The 18,857-nt window shown below is 34.0% G+C and overlaps 1 protein-coding gene across 4 annotated transcripts in view; it reads left to right on the plus strand.

Moving 5' to 3' along the window:
- The window catches only part of LRBA (LPS responsive beige-like anchor protein), a 760,465-nt gene that overhangs the window by 432,730 nt on the left and 308,878 nt on the right, over window positions 1-18,857 (plus strand). For all 4 annotated transcript variants that reach the window (XM_020994027.2, XM_020994028.2, XM_078148462.1 and 1 more), the window contains one exon: window positions 11,656-11,780. In XM_020994027.2, the coding sequence (XP_020849686.1) occupies window positions 11,656-11,780 (125 nt within the window). The remainder of the gene's footprint in view (window positions 1-11,655; window positions 11,781-18,857) is intronic.

Genomic DNA, 18,857 nt, shown 5'->3' on the forward strand with positions numbered 1-18,857 from the left:
GCTTCCACTACGATGACCCCAGATGAAGTCAAAGAAAATTTTTATGAAGACCTGGAGACCCTCATCATCTATGTGCTGAAAGAGGGAAAGCTTATAATTCTGGGTGATTTTAGTTCTAGAGTACGCACAGACTATCAGACATGGGAGGAATGGGATTCTTTGAGAGGAATGGAGTTGGAAACAGCAACAGCAATGGTGTCACTTACTACTAAAGACTTGTGCATCTCATGAACTTCTCATCACCAACACTGTCTTCCATTTACCTAAATGGAATAAAATTTTGTGGATACACCCTCATAGCAAACATTGACATTTAATAGACAATGTCATTGTAAGGAGAAGAGATAAACAGGATGTGAGAGTGACAAAGGTTATGTGTGGCACAGAGTATTGGAGCAATCTTAGACTTATCCTCTCTAAACTAAGTATTCATATTCAGCAAAAGGGGTGACCCCAAGGCAAGACGACTACCAGAAGAATTAATGTCAACAGATATGAGCCTTCCTCTGAGTGGGAGCTGTGTGTTGTTAGCTTGGAGGGAAAGCTGAGCCAATACACTGTTGGCAACAGTGGAGCATAAAAGAAGTAGGCAGCTTTCAGAGATTTGGTTGTATTTATTGACCATAACAAGAACACTCACAAACATCAAGATTGTTTTGATGAAAATGATGGAGAATTTCAGAAGCTGCTAAATAAATAAAGAGAACTCCATAGGGTTTACCAGCAGGATAGTTTTTCTGTCTCTAAGAAGACAGAATCTAACTCCATCAAAAGTAAAGTGCAAGTGAAACTTAGAGAGATGCAGGTTTCCTGGCTTAGTAAGAAGGCAGGTGAAATTCAGTTTTATGCTGATAGTAAAAATCCAAAGCACTGTTATGATGCTCTGAAGGCTATTTATCAGCTGAAGACCTATGGCACATCTCAGCTACTCAGTACTGATGGAGCCACATTGATTAGTGATAAGTACTTGATCGTGGAGAGATGGGCTGAACACTACCATAATATTTTTAATAGACCATTATCAACTAGTGCTGACACCATTGACCATATATGTCTGTTTGAAGTCAGTCCCTCTCTAGCTGAAGTTCCTTTTGTGTGGCAAAGCACCTGGTGCTGATTCTATTTCAGCCGAGATTTACAAGGCAGGGGATCAACTGCTCATACAAAAGCTAACTGAAATTTTCCGGGTTCTGTGGCAAGAGGAGGTTATCTCTCAGGATTTCAAGGATGCCTCCATTGTCCATCTCTATAAACATAATGGAAATAGATAGTCCTGTGACTATCCCAATTGCGGGGAAAGGGGGATTCCTTTCTTGGTTATTGCTGGCAAGATTCTTGTCAGAGTCCTCCTTAATAGGTTGATCCTTCACCTGAAAGATTGTTGCTAGCTGAGGGCCAGCGTAGCTTAAGAAAGGTTGAGAAATGGTCGCTATATTGTTTGTGGCTGGACAACTCCAGGAGAAATGCCAGGAGCAGAACAAAGGTCTATACACAATGCTCGTTGATCTGACCAAGAACTTTGATACTTTAGTCTGTAAGGGCTTGTGGAAAATTATCCCAATCAATTGCATGACATGGAAGACACTAGCACAAGACCACCTATCATGGCATACCTACATCAAAGAAGGTGCTCTGCTCTATGGGCAAAGCAGAATTGCAGTAGTTCAAAGGAAATTTGAGGTTTACAAATATAAAGACCTCTCCCCTCTAGATTTTCATATAGACTATTTGTGCTTGATCTGTGGTAGTGTCTTCTGAGCTTGTATTGGTCTAATCAACCACAGTCAGAAAATTGTAACTTGCTGCCAATATAGTGATGTCATTTTAATCCTCTTTTAGAATGAAGGACAACAAGCCATCAACCAGTCTTTTAACTAGTAAGTACCAAATGAGGACTTGAACCTGAATCTTTCTGATTCCAGGTCTAGTACTACTGGGCTATGTCATGCTGTCTCTCAAAAGATTTGTTCATCTTTATAATAATGCTCATGAAAAACATGGCAAAAAGACCATTACAAAAATAATTGCAACTTAGATTCCTACTTCTTTTGGAGAGAATGAGGAAGAAGAGAAATTTTACAAACACCCCCAGAAAATCCATCAAAACAAATAACATACATTAGGGTAATAAACCAACAATAATATATAATTAAAATTACCCTCAAAGTTCCTTAAATCACCTTTAAATTACAGTTCATTATCTTTAAATAATTGTAGCTGGACAGGGGCTAGTATCATTTAGGAAAAGGCACTCTATATGAGAAAGCAAACAGAACCGAGATGGTTGCTGTGGAAACAAATATAAGCTTTATTTTTTACCACTCTCAGCTAACTGTGGAGGCCATTCCATACAGGTCTTTTCCTGAGTTCCTTCACCAGTCACCTCTCAGAGTCCTCTGGGGAAGGATACTTGTCCCATGCTCTCCACCACTCACCTGTCTGAGCCTTAGTACCTCTCCTTCCCTGACTTTTTAGCTTTCCAGCTATTCACTGCTACCTAACAACCTAAGAGGTCACTACCTTGAGACCTGTCCCCTTGATAACCTTCCTGAACTCATTCCCCAGTGATTGACAAGCTTCCCCCCTGTCTATTCCCTTGCTTCCATCTCCCTCAACCCATCCCTTCTAATGTCTCACTCTACAGCTACCCATCCCTCTTACTCTGCTTTCTGGAATTTCTGCTCCAAAGGTAACAAAGCTTTAATCTTAAACCTCTTTCCTTTCATCGTCCTTCTATTTTCTTGTGCCCATCAAAACCTAGCACTCCCCTTATGAGTCAGTCAGTAAACATTTATTAAGTGACTACTGTGTGCCAGGTATTGTGTTAAGTGCTGGGGAGAAAAAAATATAAGAACAGCCTCTGCCCTCACAGAACTTACAATCTAATAGGGGAAGAAATCATACAAAAAGAAGCTGTAAAATACAGCCTGAGGATACTCAATATGGGGGCCTGATGATTGTGGAGTCTAAACCAAACAGAGCAGGTAGTGAAAATGAAGATCACTGAAAAATTCTGAGCCCTCTATAAAGGGAAGCTTTGGGAAGAGTTTCTTGCTTCCCTTTCTAGTCCTTCAACCTGAGGAGAGAGACAACTGAGAGTGCTGAAGAGTTGTTGATATCAAAGCTGAAATAGTCTCCATGATTATGATATTTCATGTGATAAAGCCTATCCTCAAGGAAACCAAGCAGATCAACTGGTGGAAAATGAAGTTATGACTCAGCTTCCCTAGCCATTCTTTCCACTGCTGGTTGCACTTTCACTCATAATCTCACTCAGTGCTCCAGGTGGGAGAATTTAAATGCTCAACTTCCCATTGCCTCTTCCAGGCTCTCCCTCTGTCACAATCACTGGTTAACTTCTTCTCCTTTCGGGTTCATGCACCCCATATTTACCATCTAATCATGATTCTGGTACCTATTATCTACCAATTCTAGGACATTCTCCTGAGAGTTGAGTATCTTGTCTAGTCTGTTTCCTTCTCAATTCTCATCTTTGTACTAAGGGATTTCATCATACTTATTTATCTCTAACCTTCCAGTTCATCAATTTACCAATTTCCTATTACCTTCTCCTTCACTCAGTTTCAGCTATACACAGAGATAGTCATAGACCTGATCTTGCCATCAACCCACAAATGTTTCACTTCCATATTCATAAACTCAGAAATTCCTTTATCTGATCATAAACTGTTATTATTCCCACCTCTCCCTTTGCCTTATATCCCCTTACTTTGTTGTTTGACATCCAGTCCCTTGACCCCTCAATCCTATTCTAGGCCACCACCCCTGTACTGGCTATACTTTTATCCCTTTTCCATATTGACCCAGTTCAACACTACACTTTCTTCTCTCAAATCCCTTGGTCTGTTGTGCTGTGGACAGTTTTGTCTCACAAAGCCTAAGGCTTGTATTGCTCTTGTCAACTTCTGCCTTTGCCTGTACTTCTTATCTACTCAGCTAGCTGAAGAAAATTCTCCAAATGAGCTGATGGGGTCCTGTACAAACTTGTGTTACATATTTTTAAATATGATTTTACTGCAAAGCAATTCTTTTTATACATCCGTTAATTGATATGTAAAATAATCCCACTCACCACAGCATTTTTCCAAAATCTTTCCATCTCCTCTCAGACCTTCCCCTGACTCCCCTTCCCGCAACCTCTCAGCAAGAATCTTGCCTCATATTTTATGAAATGAATTTAGGCCATTTGTTTCTCCCCTCCTCCTCATCTAACATCATTCATATGCCTTCTGCTACTATTTCCTCCTTCACTCCTATCTTATATGAAGGAGTAATACTTTTTCATTGCCAAGGCTAACCCCTTTACATGCAAAAGTGATCCCATTCCATTCCATCTTCTCCACCAGATTGCCCTTTCTGTCATCTCTACTATTTCAGTAATACTCAACCACTCCCTGTCTATTGACTGCTTCCCTACTGCCTATAAATATGCTGATGTTGCCCCCACTTTCAATTGATCTGTCCATCCCTTTTTGCCATTTATTTCTTTTCTCCTTCTTTATGTGGCCTGATAACCTGAGGAGGCTGTCTGTAATAGGTGGTTGCATTTGCCTCTTAAATAGTGACACTTCTTCCTCCCCTTTCATACTTTAAAAATCTATGAAGTCTGGATTCTGACTCTCATCAGTTAACTGGGGAAAGAATTTCTCTCTTTATTATAGCTTTTTCTAGGTTAGTTTTCCTCTTCAGGAAGAGGATTCATTTAGAAGCATACTAAAATTGTAAAGAACATTAAGAACTATCTTTTACAGTTTATCAAGGAAGTTGTAATCTCCAGAGGAAAGTAGCTTGTGCAGAGGTAAGTCAGTTATTCATTGACAGAATTAAAACTAGAATAAGAACTTGCTACTAGTGCAAACCTTTTCCCCACTATACCATGGTGTCTTGCTGTGTATACAGCATTGATACATGTGAATATTCCTAAATATTACTACTAGTATCTATTAGAATAATCAAATTTAGAGATAGAAAAGACTTTGAGTCATTTAAATCAGTACTTAAAGTTGGAATCTACTCTTCATCAAGTGCTTAGCTATTTTCTGCTTGAAATTCTCCCGTGATATCTGCCAAGATATCTCCCAATTCATTTTTGGATAGCTCTCATCATTAGTTCTTTTTAAAATATATGACAAGCTGTCTCTCTGTAGTTTTTAACCACAGGTACTAGTTCTGTCCTTTGGAGTCAAATAAAATAAGTCCAATCTCTTTTCCAAGTTAGTTCTTTCAAACATTTGAAGAAAGCTTATTTTGTTCCATGCAAATTTTCTTTAGGTAAAGTATTCCTAGTCCTTCATATAATTATCATATAGCATGCTTCTGAGTCCCATTATCAACCTCATCATCTTCCTGCATCTGTAATCCTGTTTACCAATGTAAGATATGGTATCAAAACTGAAAAATAAAAAAAAAACACACACCATTAGCATCATCAGACTTGATAGGATCATAGGGTGATAGATTTAGAGCTGTAACAAACCGTGGAGGCCATATAATCCATTGAAAATGAGACTCAAGAGAAAAGTCAAATGGCTGGCTCCAGATCACCCAAGTGTTAAGTAGCACATCTAGGATTTGAATCTTAGTTTTCTGACTCAAAATCTAACACTCTTTCCACTGTACTGTATTGACCCCTGTCTCTTCCTTCCTTCTTTCTTTCCTTCCTTTATCCCTCCCTCTTCCTTTTTTCTTCTTTTTCTTCCCTCCCCCTTCCCTATTCCTTCTCTTTCTCCCTCTCCTTTTTTCTTCTTTCCTCCTTCCCTTTCTTTCCCCTCCTTATTCTACTGCTGATAAAAATGTATACTTGTCTTTGTATCCACATTACTTAAAGTATAGTAGACACTTAGAGTGGGAATATTCCTTGTTTTGGACTCTATACTTCTATTAATGCAATGTAACAATACCTTAGCCAATTGATAAATGGTCAAAGTATACGAACAGTCAGTTTTCAGATGAAGAAATTAAAGCTATCTATAGTCATATGAAAAAATAAATCACTATTGATTAGAGAACTGCAAATCAAGTACCACATCATACCTGTCAGATTGGCTAACATGACAAAACAGGAAAATAATAAATACTGGAGGAGATGTGGGAAAATTGGAACACTAATGCATTGTTGGTGGAGTTGTGAAATGATCCAACCATTTTGGAGAACAATTTGGAAGTATGCCCAAAGTGCTATCAGACTTTGGCCCAGCAATACCACTTCTAGGTCTGTATCCCAAAGAGATAATAAAAATGGGAAAAGGACTCACATGTACCAAAATATTTATAGCAGCTCTTTTTGTGGTAGCCAAGAATTAGAAATTGAGAGGATGCTCATCAATTGGGGAATGAATGAATGTGGTATATGAATCTATAGTACTATTGTGCTATAAGAAATGTTGAGCAAGCTGACTTCAGAAAAACCTGGAAAGACTTATATGAACCGTGCTAAGTGAAATGAACAGAACTAGGAGAACACAATCACATTGTGCGATGACTTAGCTCTTTGATAGACTTAGCTCTTCTCAGCAATGCAAGAATCTAAGACATCTCCAAAAGACTCACAATGGAAAATGCTGTTCATATCTGAAAAAAAGAACTTTGGAATCTGGATGCAGATAGAAGCATACTATTTGCTCTCTTTTTGTTTTGTTTTGTTTCTTCTTTCTTGTGGTTCCTCCCATTGGTTCTAATTATTCTTTACATCATGACTAATGTGAAAATATGTTTAATATGGATGCATAACTAGAGCCTATATCAGATTGCATGCCATCTTGGGGAGGGGGGAGGAGAAGGATGGGGGAGAAAATTCAAAACTCAAAATCTTATGGAAGTGAATGCTCAAAAATTAATTAATTATTTAATTTTGGACAAAAACTGTCCATTTAATCTTCTGTGAGCTCTGTTGTTTTTTCTTTTAGGGAGAGGGGGAATAGATTGTGAAATTTTCCCTTATCCACAGATCTGAAAGATAATTTCTTCTTTGCTTCTCTAATTTTATCATGATATCACATTTTAAGTTTAAGTCATGTATACTTTTGGAGTTTACTTTGGTACTTACTTTGAGATACTGATCTAAACTTAATTTGTGCCAGACTGATGAGTATTTTTCCCAGGAATTTTTGTCATACATTAATGCAATATCTCAGTGCCTGGGGTCTTTTGCTTTATCAAACACTAGGCTACTGTGCTAGTTTGCTTCTGTATTTTATGTGCCAAATCTGTTCCACTGATCAACTTTTGTATCTTTTAGCCAGTACCAACTTGTTTAATTGATCATTGTGTTAAGTATAGTTTGAAATGTAGTACTGACTCCCATTTCCTCCAGCTCTTTTCTACTATTACCCTTGATATTCTTTAGCTTTTGTTATTTCTTATGAATATGTATTATATTTTTCCTAGTTCTATAAAATAATCCTTAGTTTGATTGCTGTGACACTGAATAAAAAATTAATTTAAGATATTTTCTTTTTTATTCCAATTCCTCAACCTACCTTTGAACAATTAATATTTCTCAAATTATTTAGTCTATTTTTATTTCTGCAAGAAAATTTTTATAGGATTCAGTGTCGGATTCATGTAGTTCCTGGATATATCAGTAGATACCCAAGTATTTTATAACTTCTGTAGGTATTTTGAATGGAATTTCTTGTAGTTCTCCATGGTGGGTTTTATTGCTAATATACAGGAATGCTGACAATTTATGTGGATTTAATGTATATTCTGCAACTTTTCTGCCTTTCAGTCAACTTTTTAGTTACTTTTTCAGCTTATCGATGTCATCATTGTCTGTGAAACCCAGTGATTGTGTTTACTCTTTGCCCATTCTTATTCCCCTGATTTTTCTTTCTTGTTTTACGGCTATGGTTAACATTTTTGCATTAAATAGTACTGATGATACTGTATATCTTTGTTTTACCCTTGATGTTATTGAAATGGCTAAACTTTTTGGTACTCTATTTTTTAATCTACTCTATTAGTTACCTTCCCTTGCTTTGAGCCATCCATAAATTTTAAATGTATACTGTCTTTTTTTTTTTTTTGCTGCACATCATTAAAATGTTCACTAGAACATGACCAATGGTAACTGAAATTCATGTGGCACTTATACTCTTTAGAGTTAGTCCAGAATGATAGCAGCAAGTATAAGCTGATGAGCAAGACAGTTATTAGTTTTTGCAGTGCCTCTCTAAAATGAGAAAGTAGTCTGGGTGTAGTGGCACATACCTGTAATCCTTGTTACTTGGGGAGGCTAAGGTGGATGCTCCATGATCTTGGGAATATGACTGCAGCTGTTCAGTTGTTTGCACTAAGTTCAGCCCCATTATGGTGGGGAGGGAGGGAGGGTACTGCAGGAAGCCTAAAGAGGGTAGGAGGCAAACTGTCATGAGCTGTAAATGGAGGAAATCAAAATTTTCATGCAGTTCAGTAATGGGTTTTGCCAGTGAGTAGTCACTGTGCTTCTAGGCTGGGCAAGGTTGAGAGACTCTTTTTCTCTCCCCACCTCTCCCTGCTCAAAATGTATATGAGTGTGTGGTTGTATGTGTGTGAGTGTGTGTGCGTGTGTATGTGTGTGTGTTAGTTTGTAGGTCCTTTAAGATAAATGAAAGGCAAGCTGGGGTGGAAAAAGTCTTAGACTAAGAATGAGGATACTGGTATCTAGTCTCATTTTAGCTACTAAGTAGTTGGCCAAATCATTTATCATGTCTAGGCCTCTTTTTCCTCATTTTTGAAATAAGAGGGTTGGATGAGATTATTTCTAAGATTTCTATTCTAAAGTTATAATGACTTTGAAACAAAAACTCTGTTTCTAAACAAATTTAAATGTAGTACACAGATATGTTTGGGAAAAAATTTTCTGCAAGTGATATTGTTATACCACAGTATCATATTAATATTGTTTGAGGATATTGTAAAAATTAACTTGCTAAGAAAAATTTTGGCAATCCTTTTAATACATGAATTAAGTACTTTTCATTTAATAAGTTTGAGCAATATGTGTATTTTTTTTTGCAACAAATGAAGTCACATTATCATGAGAATTAGTTACTGTGAGAGCCAGTGACCACTCCTTGATATACTTATCTATTTCTATAAATATTATTTGGTATTTTTAATGTTTTATATTTCATACATTTTTCTAATACTCTGAAGATAAATTCAAATATGGTATTTTATTGATTATAAATATTAAGTCATTTGATAATTAGTGAATGATATAATTTATTCAGTTTATGTACAGTAGAATAAAATGATTTCATATATGCTATAATTTCACTTGAATTAGTCTTAACTATTTATACATATGCCAGTGTCTATTGTCACCTAATTTTGGTATAATTTTCTTATAGTAGCTTAACAGCTCTAATAATTTTAATTGTTATCTAGAAGAATAACATCACTTAATTTGATCAAAAGTATAGCAGGATGGATGAATGACAAATTAATAATTTACCATCTTTTCATAATACAGTAGCATGGAATATTAGAAAGATTGATGGCAGAAAAGGTTAACAAATTTTAGCAGCTTTCATTAGCTTTACATTGTCATATGTTTGTGGTACCGACTGAAATAAGCTTTGTAGGAGATCCAGTCTAGGGAACTAATTACTTGTGCCGATTGCTATACTGATGAATAGACTCTCATCGTATCTTTCCCCTGAAGATGAGCAGCAGTGTGTGATTCACGGCTGCAGACTGGCTGATATTTGATAATAATTTTAACAGATAAATGTAGGAAGGCAGAATGATGAAGTGCCTATCCTGTCTCGGTGACTACCAAAGGCATCCACAAAGCCAGCTGTGCTCTGCCTTTTTAAAACATCACTAGTGAGAAATTTTATGTTATTAATTGAGCTTCAAGTAAGTGTCTTTTCCTCATCTATACACATACATATACTTTAAGGTATTTTCAATTACTGTTTTCAAGAAATAACTATGGTTTTTATTTTTAAATTAAATAATGGACCATATCATATAAATGAAACCCTATAGGAAAGCTGTTATATACACATATGCTGTATGCATGTATGTATGCATATGGATATACATATACACATACATATTAATTATAGATACATTTTAATGACAAGAATATAGTCTGTTAGCATTTCCCTCCCTGCTTGTATCATATTCTTCTGCCTCCTCATAGTAATGATCAAAACCAACAAAGGACATATATGGTATCCATGTTTTTTCTGTCCCAGTATTCTCCAAAAGAGGTACCAAAAACACTGGAGGTGTATCACTTTTTAAAAAAAATGGTATTGAGAGAATTACATAGTTTATTGCATATTCTCTTCTTGAACTGAATCTGAATGACTTAATTTGTAAAATTACAGTTGTATAGATACTGCTTTATTTTTAGGTTTGTTCTTTGAAATGCGGGGAATATCAGTATCATTTTTTTGGTATTTTGAACTGTAAATTGGTCAAGGATACTAATTTGTCACAGCTGACAGGCACACAATTCTATTAACTCATGAAATACAAGTGAGGTTTTATTTTGTATTTGTCATTCTAGCAGAAGTTCCAATTATGGAGAAATTTTTTATTTTACCATTGCCATAGATCTTCAAGCTTTAGATTTTTTTTTTTGGTAGCAAATTACACCACAGGTGTTTCCCTTCTATGCCACCTTGCATATTAGGACTTTTAATTTTACTACTTTCTTAGCAAAATATTTTTTCAGTATTCTAGTTAAAAATTAGCTTGAAAAAAGAAACATCATTACAGAAAACTTTACATATTTGAAGAAATATAATGGAAGATAAATTTAGCATAACCTTTAAAAGTAAATTTCAAGAAGTATGCTTTCCATACAGCAATTATTGCACATCATATAGCGTATAGTTTTTAATTAAATATAAAAACATAGTACATGAAACAGAAATCCAATCTGATTTGCTTGAAAATAGATGGCTATTTCACTCTCCTGCAGTGGTTTATTTAAAAACAGTAAATGGAAAAGAAATGCATTTTCTTGTGTTGTTCTAAGCCTCAGGGGCTAAATGTAATGAATATTTTAAGAGATTATTTTAATTAAATTCCTGCACATCTAAACAGAGCAATATTTTATTATCACATACATAACCATGTAACTGAGGTATTCATTAAAGTTAACACTTTCTGGACCAAGCATTCATAGTATGATTTACTGACCTTGTGCAAAAAGGCACAAATTAGGAAGAAAAATGAGGGGGGACAGACTTTGATTAATATAGGTAATGTTATACCATATTTATAATAGCCTTTTCCCTATTCTGGTTTATAAATGCAGTCACTGAGAAAGGTGCCCTGCTGAGGCTGAAATGAGGCTGAAATCGGAGCACATGCCACTAGAGTGTGGGGAAACTGATCACACTGTCAGCAATTCATTTCAAAATGATGTATTTAGTGCTCATTTCACCTTCCAAGAAAAAAGGGAAAGGAGTTCCTTAGATTGGAAGGTGATATTGTTATTTTCAAGGACATACCTAAGTAAAAGATTGCAGCAAGGGTGGTGGTGGGGGGGGAGAGGTGGTTGAACAGGGATTGGATGGAGAGAAGGAAAAAAGGGCAGAGCAAACAAGGAGAGCTTTATGCAGAAATTCAGTGCTACCACGCTGTTTGATAATTGCTAACATATGTGGCTTCTCTGTTTCATTGTAGTCGTCCTCGTGAGTTCTGGCGCCTTGACTACTGGGAAGATGACTTGCGGCGCCGGCGACGATTTGTGCGTAACCCTCTTGGATCGACACATCCTGAAGCGACACTAAAAACAGCCGTGGAACACGGTCAGTGTAAAAACTGCTTCTTGCCCATAGCAGCAGGTACAGTACTTGGGTAATGAAGAACAGAGCTTCATTACTGCAAGGCCTTGTAAAACAGTTCAACACTACATTTCAGAGTTATTTTACCCACAAATAAAACAAGTAATTACTTTTTCATAGACAGCATAGTGTCTGTAACCTTGTGGTGTTAAGTGTATGCACACAATACGTTACACATACAACATTTTTATAATGCACCCTTTGTCTCTAGAGTTAGAAGCTAAAATTATTTTTAATGACAAATTTAGCTTTGAGTTCATTGCCTTCATCAAGTAAAAGACTGCTAATTAATTTAATTACTTTAATATAAGACGGCAAGCATTAGTAAAACCTAATACATTTTGAGGCATTCCTGGGCATATATGATTTTTCCTTAACTGCTGAATTTTAACTTGAGATTCCAGTAAGAGGTGGAGGGATGGTAATAAATGTCCAAGTGCCCTGGCCTAGGTAGTCTCTAAGCCTTGATTTGTAGATGGTAATGATAGATGGCTAGTGGAAAAAGAGAATAGACATTATTTTCCTGTGTTACTGTTCTGCATCATCTTGTTATCAGAGTTCAACAAAACATTTTCCCCTTTTTTGTTATAATGACTGTCATCTGAATTCTCATTCAGGACCAATTTTTGGAAGCTGTCTGATTAAGTCAGTGGGAATAAATGAGTAGAACTACTCATTATTCCTTTGGGTTTAACAATTTCTTTCCCTTGATCATGCACTTAGACTTATTATTTTATGGTTTTGAAAGTATTTAACATACATAGTTAAAGAAAATATAAAGTTTACTGACTTTAACTGACTATATAACCTTAATGTTGTTCTGTTTTAAATACAAGGAATACTTAAAATTTTTTTTCATGCCTGCCATTTAAAATTTCAAGTCTTGTATTTACATTTATAAGGTTAAAGTGCAAAATGCAAAGGAAATACTAACTTAAGGCAATTAAGAATATTGTTGAGATCTAGATGAAAAGAATATAATGTTGGGTTTGGCCTCAGCCAGGCAGCTTAACCTCTTGCACTCAGCCTTAAAGAGCCATTTCTGGAAGAAAATGTCTACAATATGTCATCAGATATAACACCAAATGTGACATCAGTCCTTTAAAATAAATGGCCATACAGAGAATAGTCAATAACAAAGTGATCTAAAAGCATTGAGTCCCAGAGCCTTACATCTTCAGCAGTAGGAGGAGGGGAAGGAGAAACAAAATGTAGAATTAATTAGGCCACTTTTGCTTTGGGGGTTCTTATTATTTTGTGTGTGTGGTGGTACTGTGGATTTTAGGGTAGAATGTATTTCTTGGTTAATGACCCTTACATTCAAAAGATCTGCTTTTTTAAAGGATTTTATTCCATTTGAGCAAAAAAAGGACTTAGGACTTCTTGAGAAATAGTTTTATTCACATTTTAAGAATTTTTCTTATATCTTTTCTTTCATTTACTAAGGATTTTTTAATTTTTTCTTTATATAAGCTATTTGTTTTCACAAAATTTCCTTACTGCACAAATAGAATTAAAGTTTATTTTCTAAACTCATTCACAAATGAACAGAATAATATAATTTTTATTCATTGAAATTAAAATAACCCCTCAAATTTACTCCTTATACATGTTTTATTTTCAAACTATAGCTTTTCAACTTTATACCAGAAAAATAATAAATTGGACTATCCATTCAGACAACATAGGTATCTATCTATATGATGATCCTAGTTGTAGTTTTGTTGTAAGAAAATAAACAGTTATTTCCTTGCATATCTTGTCTGATGAAATCTTGCAGTGACATTACATTGAAGTAATTTACTTTTGAATAATAATCACCCGTTTAAGTTAGTACCTTTTGTAAATTTATTAGGAAGAGTAACTTAGATTTTTAAAGTATTAATGAGGTTAAAATAACATAATGATGTTTTTATTGTAAAAGTTTTAATTTAATTCCATGGAAGAGAAAGCTGGGTTAAAACATTTGATTTGTTACTGTCTTGTTTAGTAATATTTTTGCAGTTCTTCTCTAGTGATCATCAATGTGGAAAGCAGATTTTGAAGTGCAAGAACATTTGAAAAAGGAATAATTTTAATAGAAAAATATTCATCTTTGTTTATTTCCTCTACATTTCTAATTCAAGTTTTTGTTGTTGTATTTCACCTAAAAATCAAACACCAGATGAATAAGCAGACAGATTTAAGTATACTATTGCGCTTACCTTTCTCACTGAATTTATAGTTATCCTTAGTTTAACTTTTTTGAAAGATGCTAATTATACTTTTCTATTTTTTAAAAAACAACAAAAATAATGTGATATAAGGGCATTCTAGGAAGTTCTGGAAATCAATCCTTTAGTGCTTCTGTGTGGTGCCATAATTTATTATGAATATATAAAACAATCATATTTAAAATATAATTTACAAATTTATTCTGAAAATATCTCTAAAGTGTCAACAATATAAGCATAATTTCTGAGTAATATTTATTTTTAAGAAGCTATTTTGAATAAGCTAAACAGTTGAATACTCAAAATGATAACTTAAAAAGAAACCCTGGTGAAAAAAAAAAGATGGCCAAAGATGTTACAAAATCCTGTAAGAGATAAAAGTATATTGCCTTAAAATGTTTACATTTAACTACTCTTTGTGTATTTCCCATTGTTTTATATTTATATCATAGAAGGTTGACTACATTATAGGGATACTGTATCTTTAAAATGAAGAACCATGGAGTACCATGCACTGTATTAACATAAAAGAAAAACATCCAAAGGGAAATCTTGTTGGAGATTACTTATGTATTTTAGTTGTTAGCACCATCTTTTCCAGGGATTGATTTGATTTGAAGGAAAGCCTCTGGTGCAAAGGTGGCTGAGTAAATACCTGAAGACTAATGTTCTCTTTTCTCACGATCAATACCAGCCCCATGACTCTACTTCTGGCTACTTTCTAGTTAAAAACAAATTTTTTAATTCTGACAATTTAATTGCCCTGCCCAAGTTCACATTAACTTGCTTTGGGGAAAGGAGATTTAGGTAATTTTTCAAAGAGAGAACCTCCAAAGTAGTTATTTGTAAAAGTCATTGTTGTAGTGTAGGATTTTTTTAACTTTGTAGACACTATTATATCCTAAAATTAAAATAAAAACTATGTTTAAATTTTGTGAAAACACTCTATATCAGGACAAGATGAATATTTTGATTTCTAGAGATTTAAATTTTCCATATATATGTATGCCTGTGTATGTATAATTATTAAATATTTATTCTCATTCAAATACAAGGTACTTAATAGATTTACTAACTTATATTGCCTGATTCTTATTATAGAATTTTAGAGTTAATAGGGATATTAATGAGCCAAAACCCATATTTTACAGATCAGTAAATTCGAGACCCAGAGAAGTTATTTATATGCGTATGGTCACACAGCTAGTTAGGGACAGAGATGAGACTGGAACATAAGTTGTCTGACTTCTGACAAATGACTTTTACACTATCATACTGTTTTCCAAACTCATTGTTTAATCTAGTTGACATTTTACCATCAAGTTAAAAGGGGAAAAAAAAAGTAGATTTAATATTCAAGTGTGATAACTTATTAGCAAGGTTCCACTTAAAATATATCTTTTATTTAGGTGATAAAATGAATCCTACTTAGAATAATTGCAGAAATATATTATAAGGATATACAATTACTTTTAAAAATAAAAAAGTTTAACATTACCTATACCATTTAAAGGAGAAAATAGTTTTTCATTGTTGCCATTGCTTTTTAGTCAGATTCTATAAATAGCAGATCACACTCTTATTCTTTGCCTTTTGTAGATGTTGATCTTATGATTTCTTGTAATACAAATATGTTTCTGTGTAGATTGTCATGAATACTTTTCATAGATAGATAGATAGATAAAAGAATCATTGGCTGGAAATTGTCATCATAGGTAAATATGGAGTGTTTTTTAACCTACATACTTAGCATTATGATAAACTTGAAATCAAGTTATATTTGGGGTTATCATATCATTTCTGTTTTAATTTTTTGTTAAAATAAATGATGGTACAAAATAACTCAGGAAACAGGTTTTTGAAGCAACAAGATTATGCCCTGATCAAGTACCCAAAATGCTTCTATCTCTTTAGCAAACAAAATATAATATTCTCTCTGTTGATGTATCACTTTCTAGAATTCCATATTCAGGAGGACAAACAGGAGTTGCCTTTTCAGTCATGATAGTGGGCTGCTTTAAGTTATTCATGTTTTTCTTGAGCTTGTGCTATGCTCCCAACCCTTCTTTGTAAATGGCATAACTGCACAGTACCTATATATAATGATATGTTTTCTAAATTATTCCAATGAGCATTAACATTATCTCTCAAATAATGAAGACAGGGCTATATCTCTAGAATCTCAATAGAGTAGAACTTTGGTAGTCCTCACCATCTGATATATTGGTAAATCTGGTGCAAAATTTTGTGAAGTCTGTTATTTCAGTAGTTGAGATGACAAATTTTGCTTTGAATAGTGTAATTATTCTTTAAATGATATGGTGCCTAAGACTTTGGTGCACAATCTCCTCCTACTCACCTTCTGAAATATTAACTGTGGCAGTCTGCTAGTTGAGGAAAGGAAGAGAATCTGTGAATCCCAAACTGGGAAGAGTCCTACCTACCTTTTTTCTTAGCTTCACTCACCCTGTCCTGTAGACAAATCCACTCCTAGCCAGTGTTGCTTCAGAGCTCGCCCCAAATAGTCTCACCAATGCCTATTCAGTCCCTGCTTGAGCTTCCTTTTGAGCTTAGTACCAGCTTTCAGTAATGACATGGATTAAGCCTGTGTAAGATACATCTAGAGACACTGAACCCCCCCCCCCAACTAATTACTATAGTTTTAAATAGTAACTGTAGCTTCAGTAATTATTTAATTGAACCAATAATGAAACTGCAACAAAAACAAAGCTAGATGTGGTACATTTTTACATTGTACTGCAAAAGAACTACAAAGATTTTATTCTTAATATCCTTTTGATATCCAAAAAATTTCTTGAGTTAAGACAAAATTAAACACACAGCTTGCATTTAAATGATTCAAAAATATACCCTGGCTTCATCAAATTAAACAATTAGTCCATTGTGGAATACACTGACACACAAGTGAAATATAACATTGAATACCTGTTTACAAAATGGTGATTAAATGGCATAGTGCAGCTAAAACTAAAAATGTATTTTCCCCCAATGCCTATAAACATTATAATTACCTTTTATTTTTTGCTTGGAATTGTTTTGTTCTAATTTTGAAAAAAAAAATCTTTAGCAGAAAGCTATTAGACTATTGAGAATTGAACAACAGTGCATGTGGTGTGTATTAGAGTACTGTTGGTAATTTTACTGCTGCTAACTTAAAATCCTCAAGGGGGAGTTAATTACAGGAAAACCATTCTAAATATCAGTAAGCTGCATATTTTCCATGACAAGAGGGTTTTTAGCTCAGATTGAACAATTCCAGAATCTGAGCTGTTTTTGTTTGATAAATTTAAAAAAATAAGACAAAAGTTAAAATCCCATGTACACAATATACCCATATTACTGTCTTTTACATAAAACTTTCCCTTAGTTGGAATGTTATTCTGTTTGGAACAAATTGTTAACAAGATGAGATTGTATACATTATCTTTGTTTCAAACTCAAAATTGAAATTATTTAAAATTAGAAATGTCTTGGGTCATTTTACTTTATCTTGCCTTTAAATGCATTTATTTACTGATAGTTTAAACCATATTATATTGCCACTAGGGACTGCCTTCCTTTGTAAATGTTTGCAGATTAAAGTTTTTTTTTTCAAATAAGCTAGTGGAACCTAAAGTCATGTATGGCAGTAATCAGGGAAAGTAATGAGGAAGTTAGTCCTGATATGTTTGGCATATGTTCCTCAGACTTGGATATGGACATTTTCATCATTACATTTTATGTTTGATTTTTCAAAACCATTTTTTTTAACACACTAGGTTTTTTTTAAAAAGTAAAAGCAATACTTAATTGCATATACTTGTATGCCAGCGTGTATACTAAATGCACAAGTTATATGATACTTTTTTTTTCATGGCAGGAAGTAAAAAATAACCCAATAAATGTAAAGATTAACATATTGATTGATGCAAATGTCCAGTAAGTAGTCATTAATTTCCTTCTTTTAAGTCTCATATTTTTAATTTTTATATATTTTGCAAGGGCTAATTTATTTTTAACAAGTGTGATAATATAAAATTCAAAAAACCTAGAAATTATTGCTTGTTTGGAGGCTAATTATGTGTTTCTCTCTCCAAAATAAATATAAAACAATGAAATATCTTATTCAATCTAAAATTTGTGGCTTAATACAGAATACTTGATTGTAACTTTTGGGATAATATATGCATTGACACCCAATATTTTAAACGATATGCACATAAGCTATTAACTGTCATTTTATATAGCTCTTTTATACATTTTATCTCATTTGATCTCATATATTTAAGAAAATAAGATATTTGCCCCAGATAGTATGAGAATGAATAATTTATTAAAAAAAACAATTTCCCTTCCCAAACTTTTAGTTTTTACTATATTATTAGGAGAAATTATAATCCTTGAAGTATTAAAGTATCAAGAGAAAAACTTCCATTTATCCAAAAGTAATGCCCTGTTATAACAATGGAATGAATTAGTGATAACTGCAAATGAGTTGGCAATGAAATAAAAATGAATTTTTACTTTATCCAAAAATAACTCTTGACTACAAAATATTGTATACTGTATAGAATTAAAGAACTGGAAAGATCCTTAGAGACTATCTGGTCCTTTTTGCAGAGGAAGAAACTGAGTCCCAAAGAGGTTAATTGAATCCATTTTTGTATCTGTATTACAAATTATATGTTTAAAACCTATTGGATTCATTTATTTTGATAAAACATGCATTTAGTGACGTCTGACTCTACCTCAATCCTTTCTTGGGAACTTGTTTGCATTGGGCTGAATCTTTTCAGTTTTTCTACAGGGAAAGCTTACACCCTTGGTT

The sequence above is a fragment of the Phascolarctos cinereus genome, unplaced genomic scaffold (genome assembly GCF_003287225.1).
Source record: "Phascolarctos cinereus isolate Bilbo 61053 unplaced genomic scaffold, phaCin_HiC Scaffold_9;HRSCAF=440, whole genome shotgun sequence".
In the NCBI taxonomy this organism is placed as follows: Eukaryota; Metazoa; Chordata; class Mammalia; order Diprotodontia; family Phascolarctidae; genus Phascolarctos; species Phascolarctos cinereus.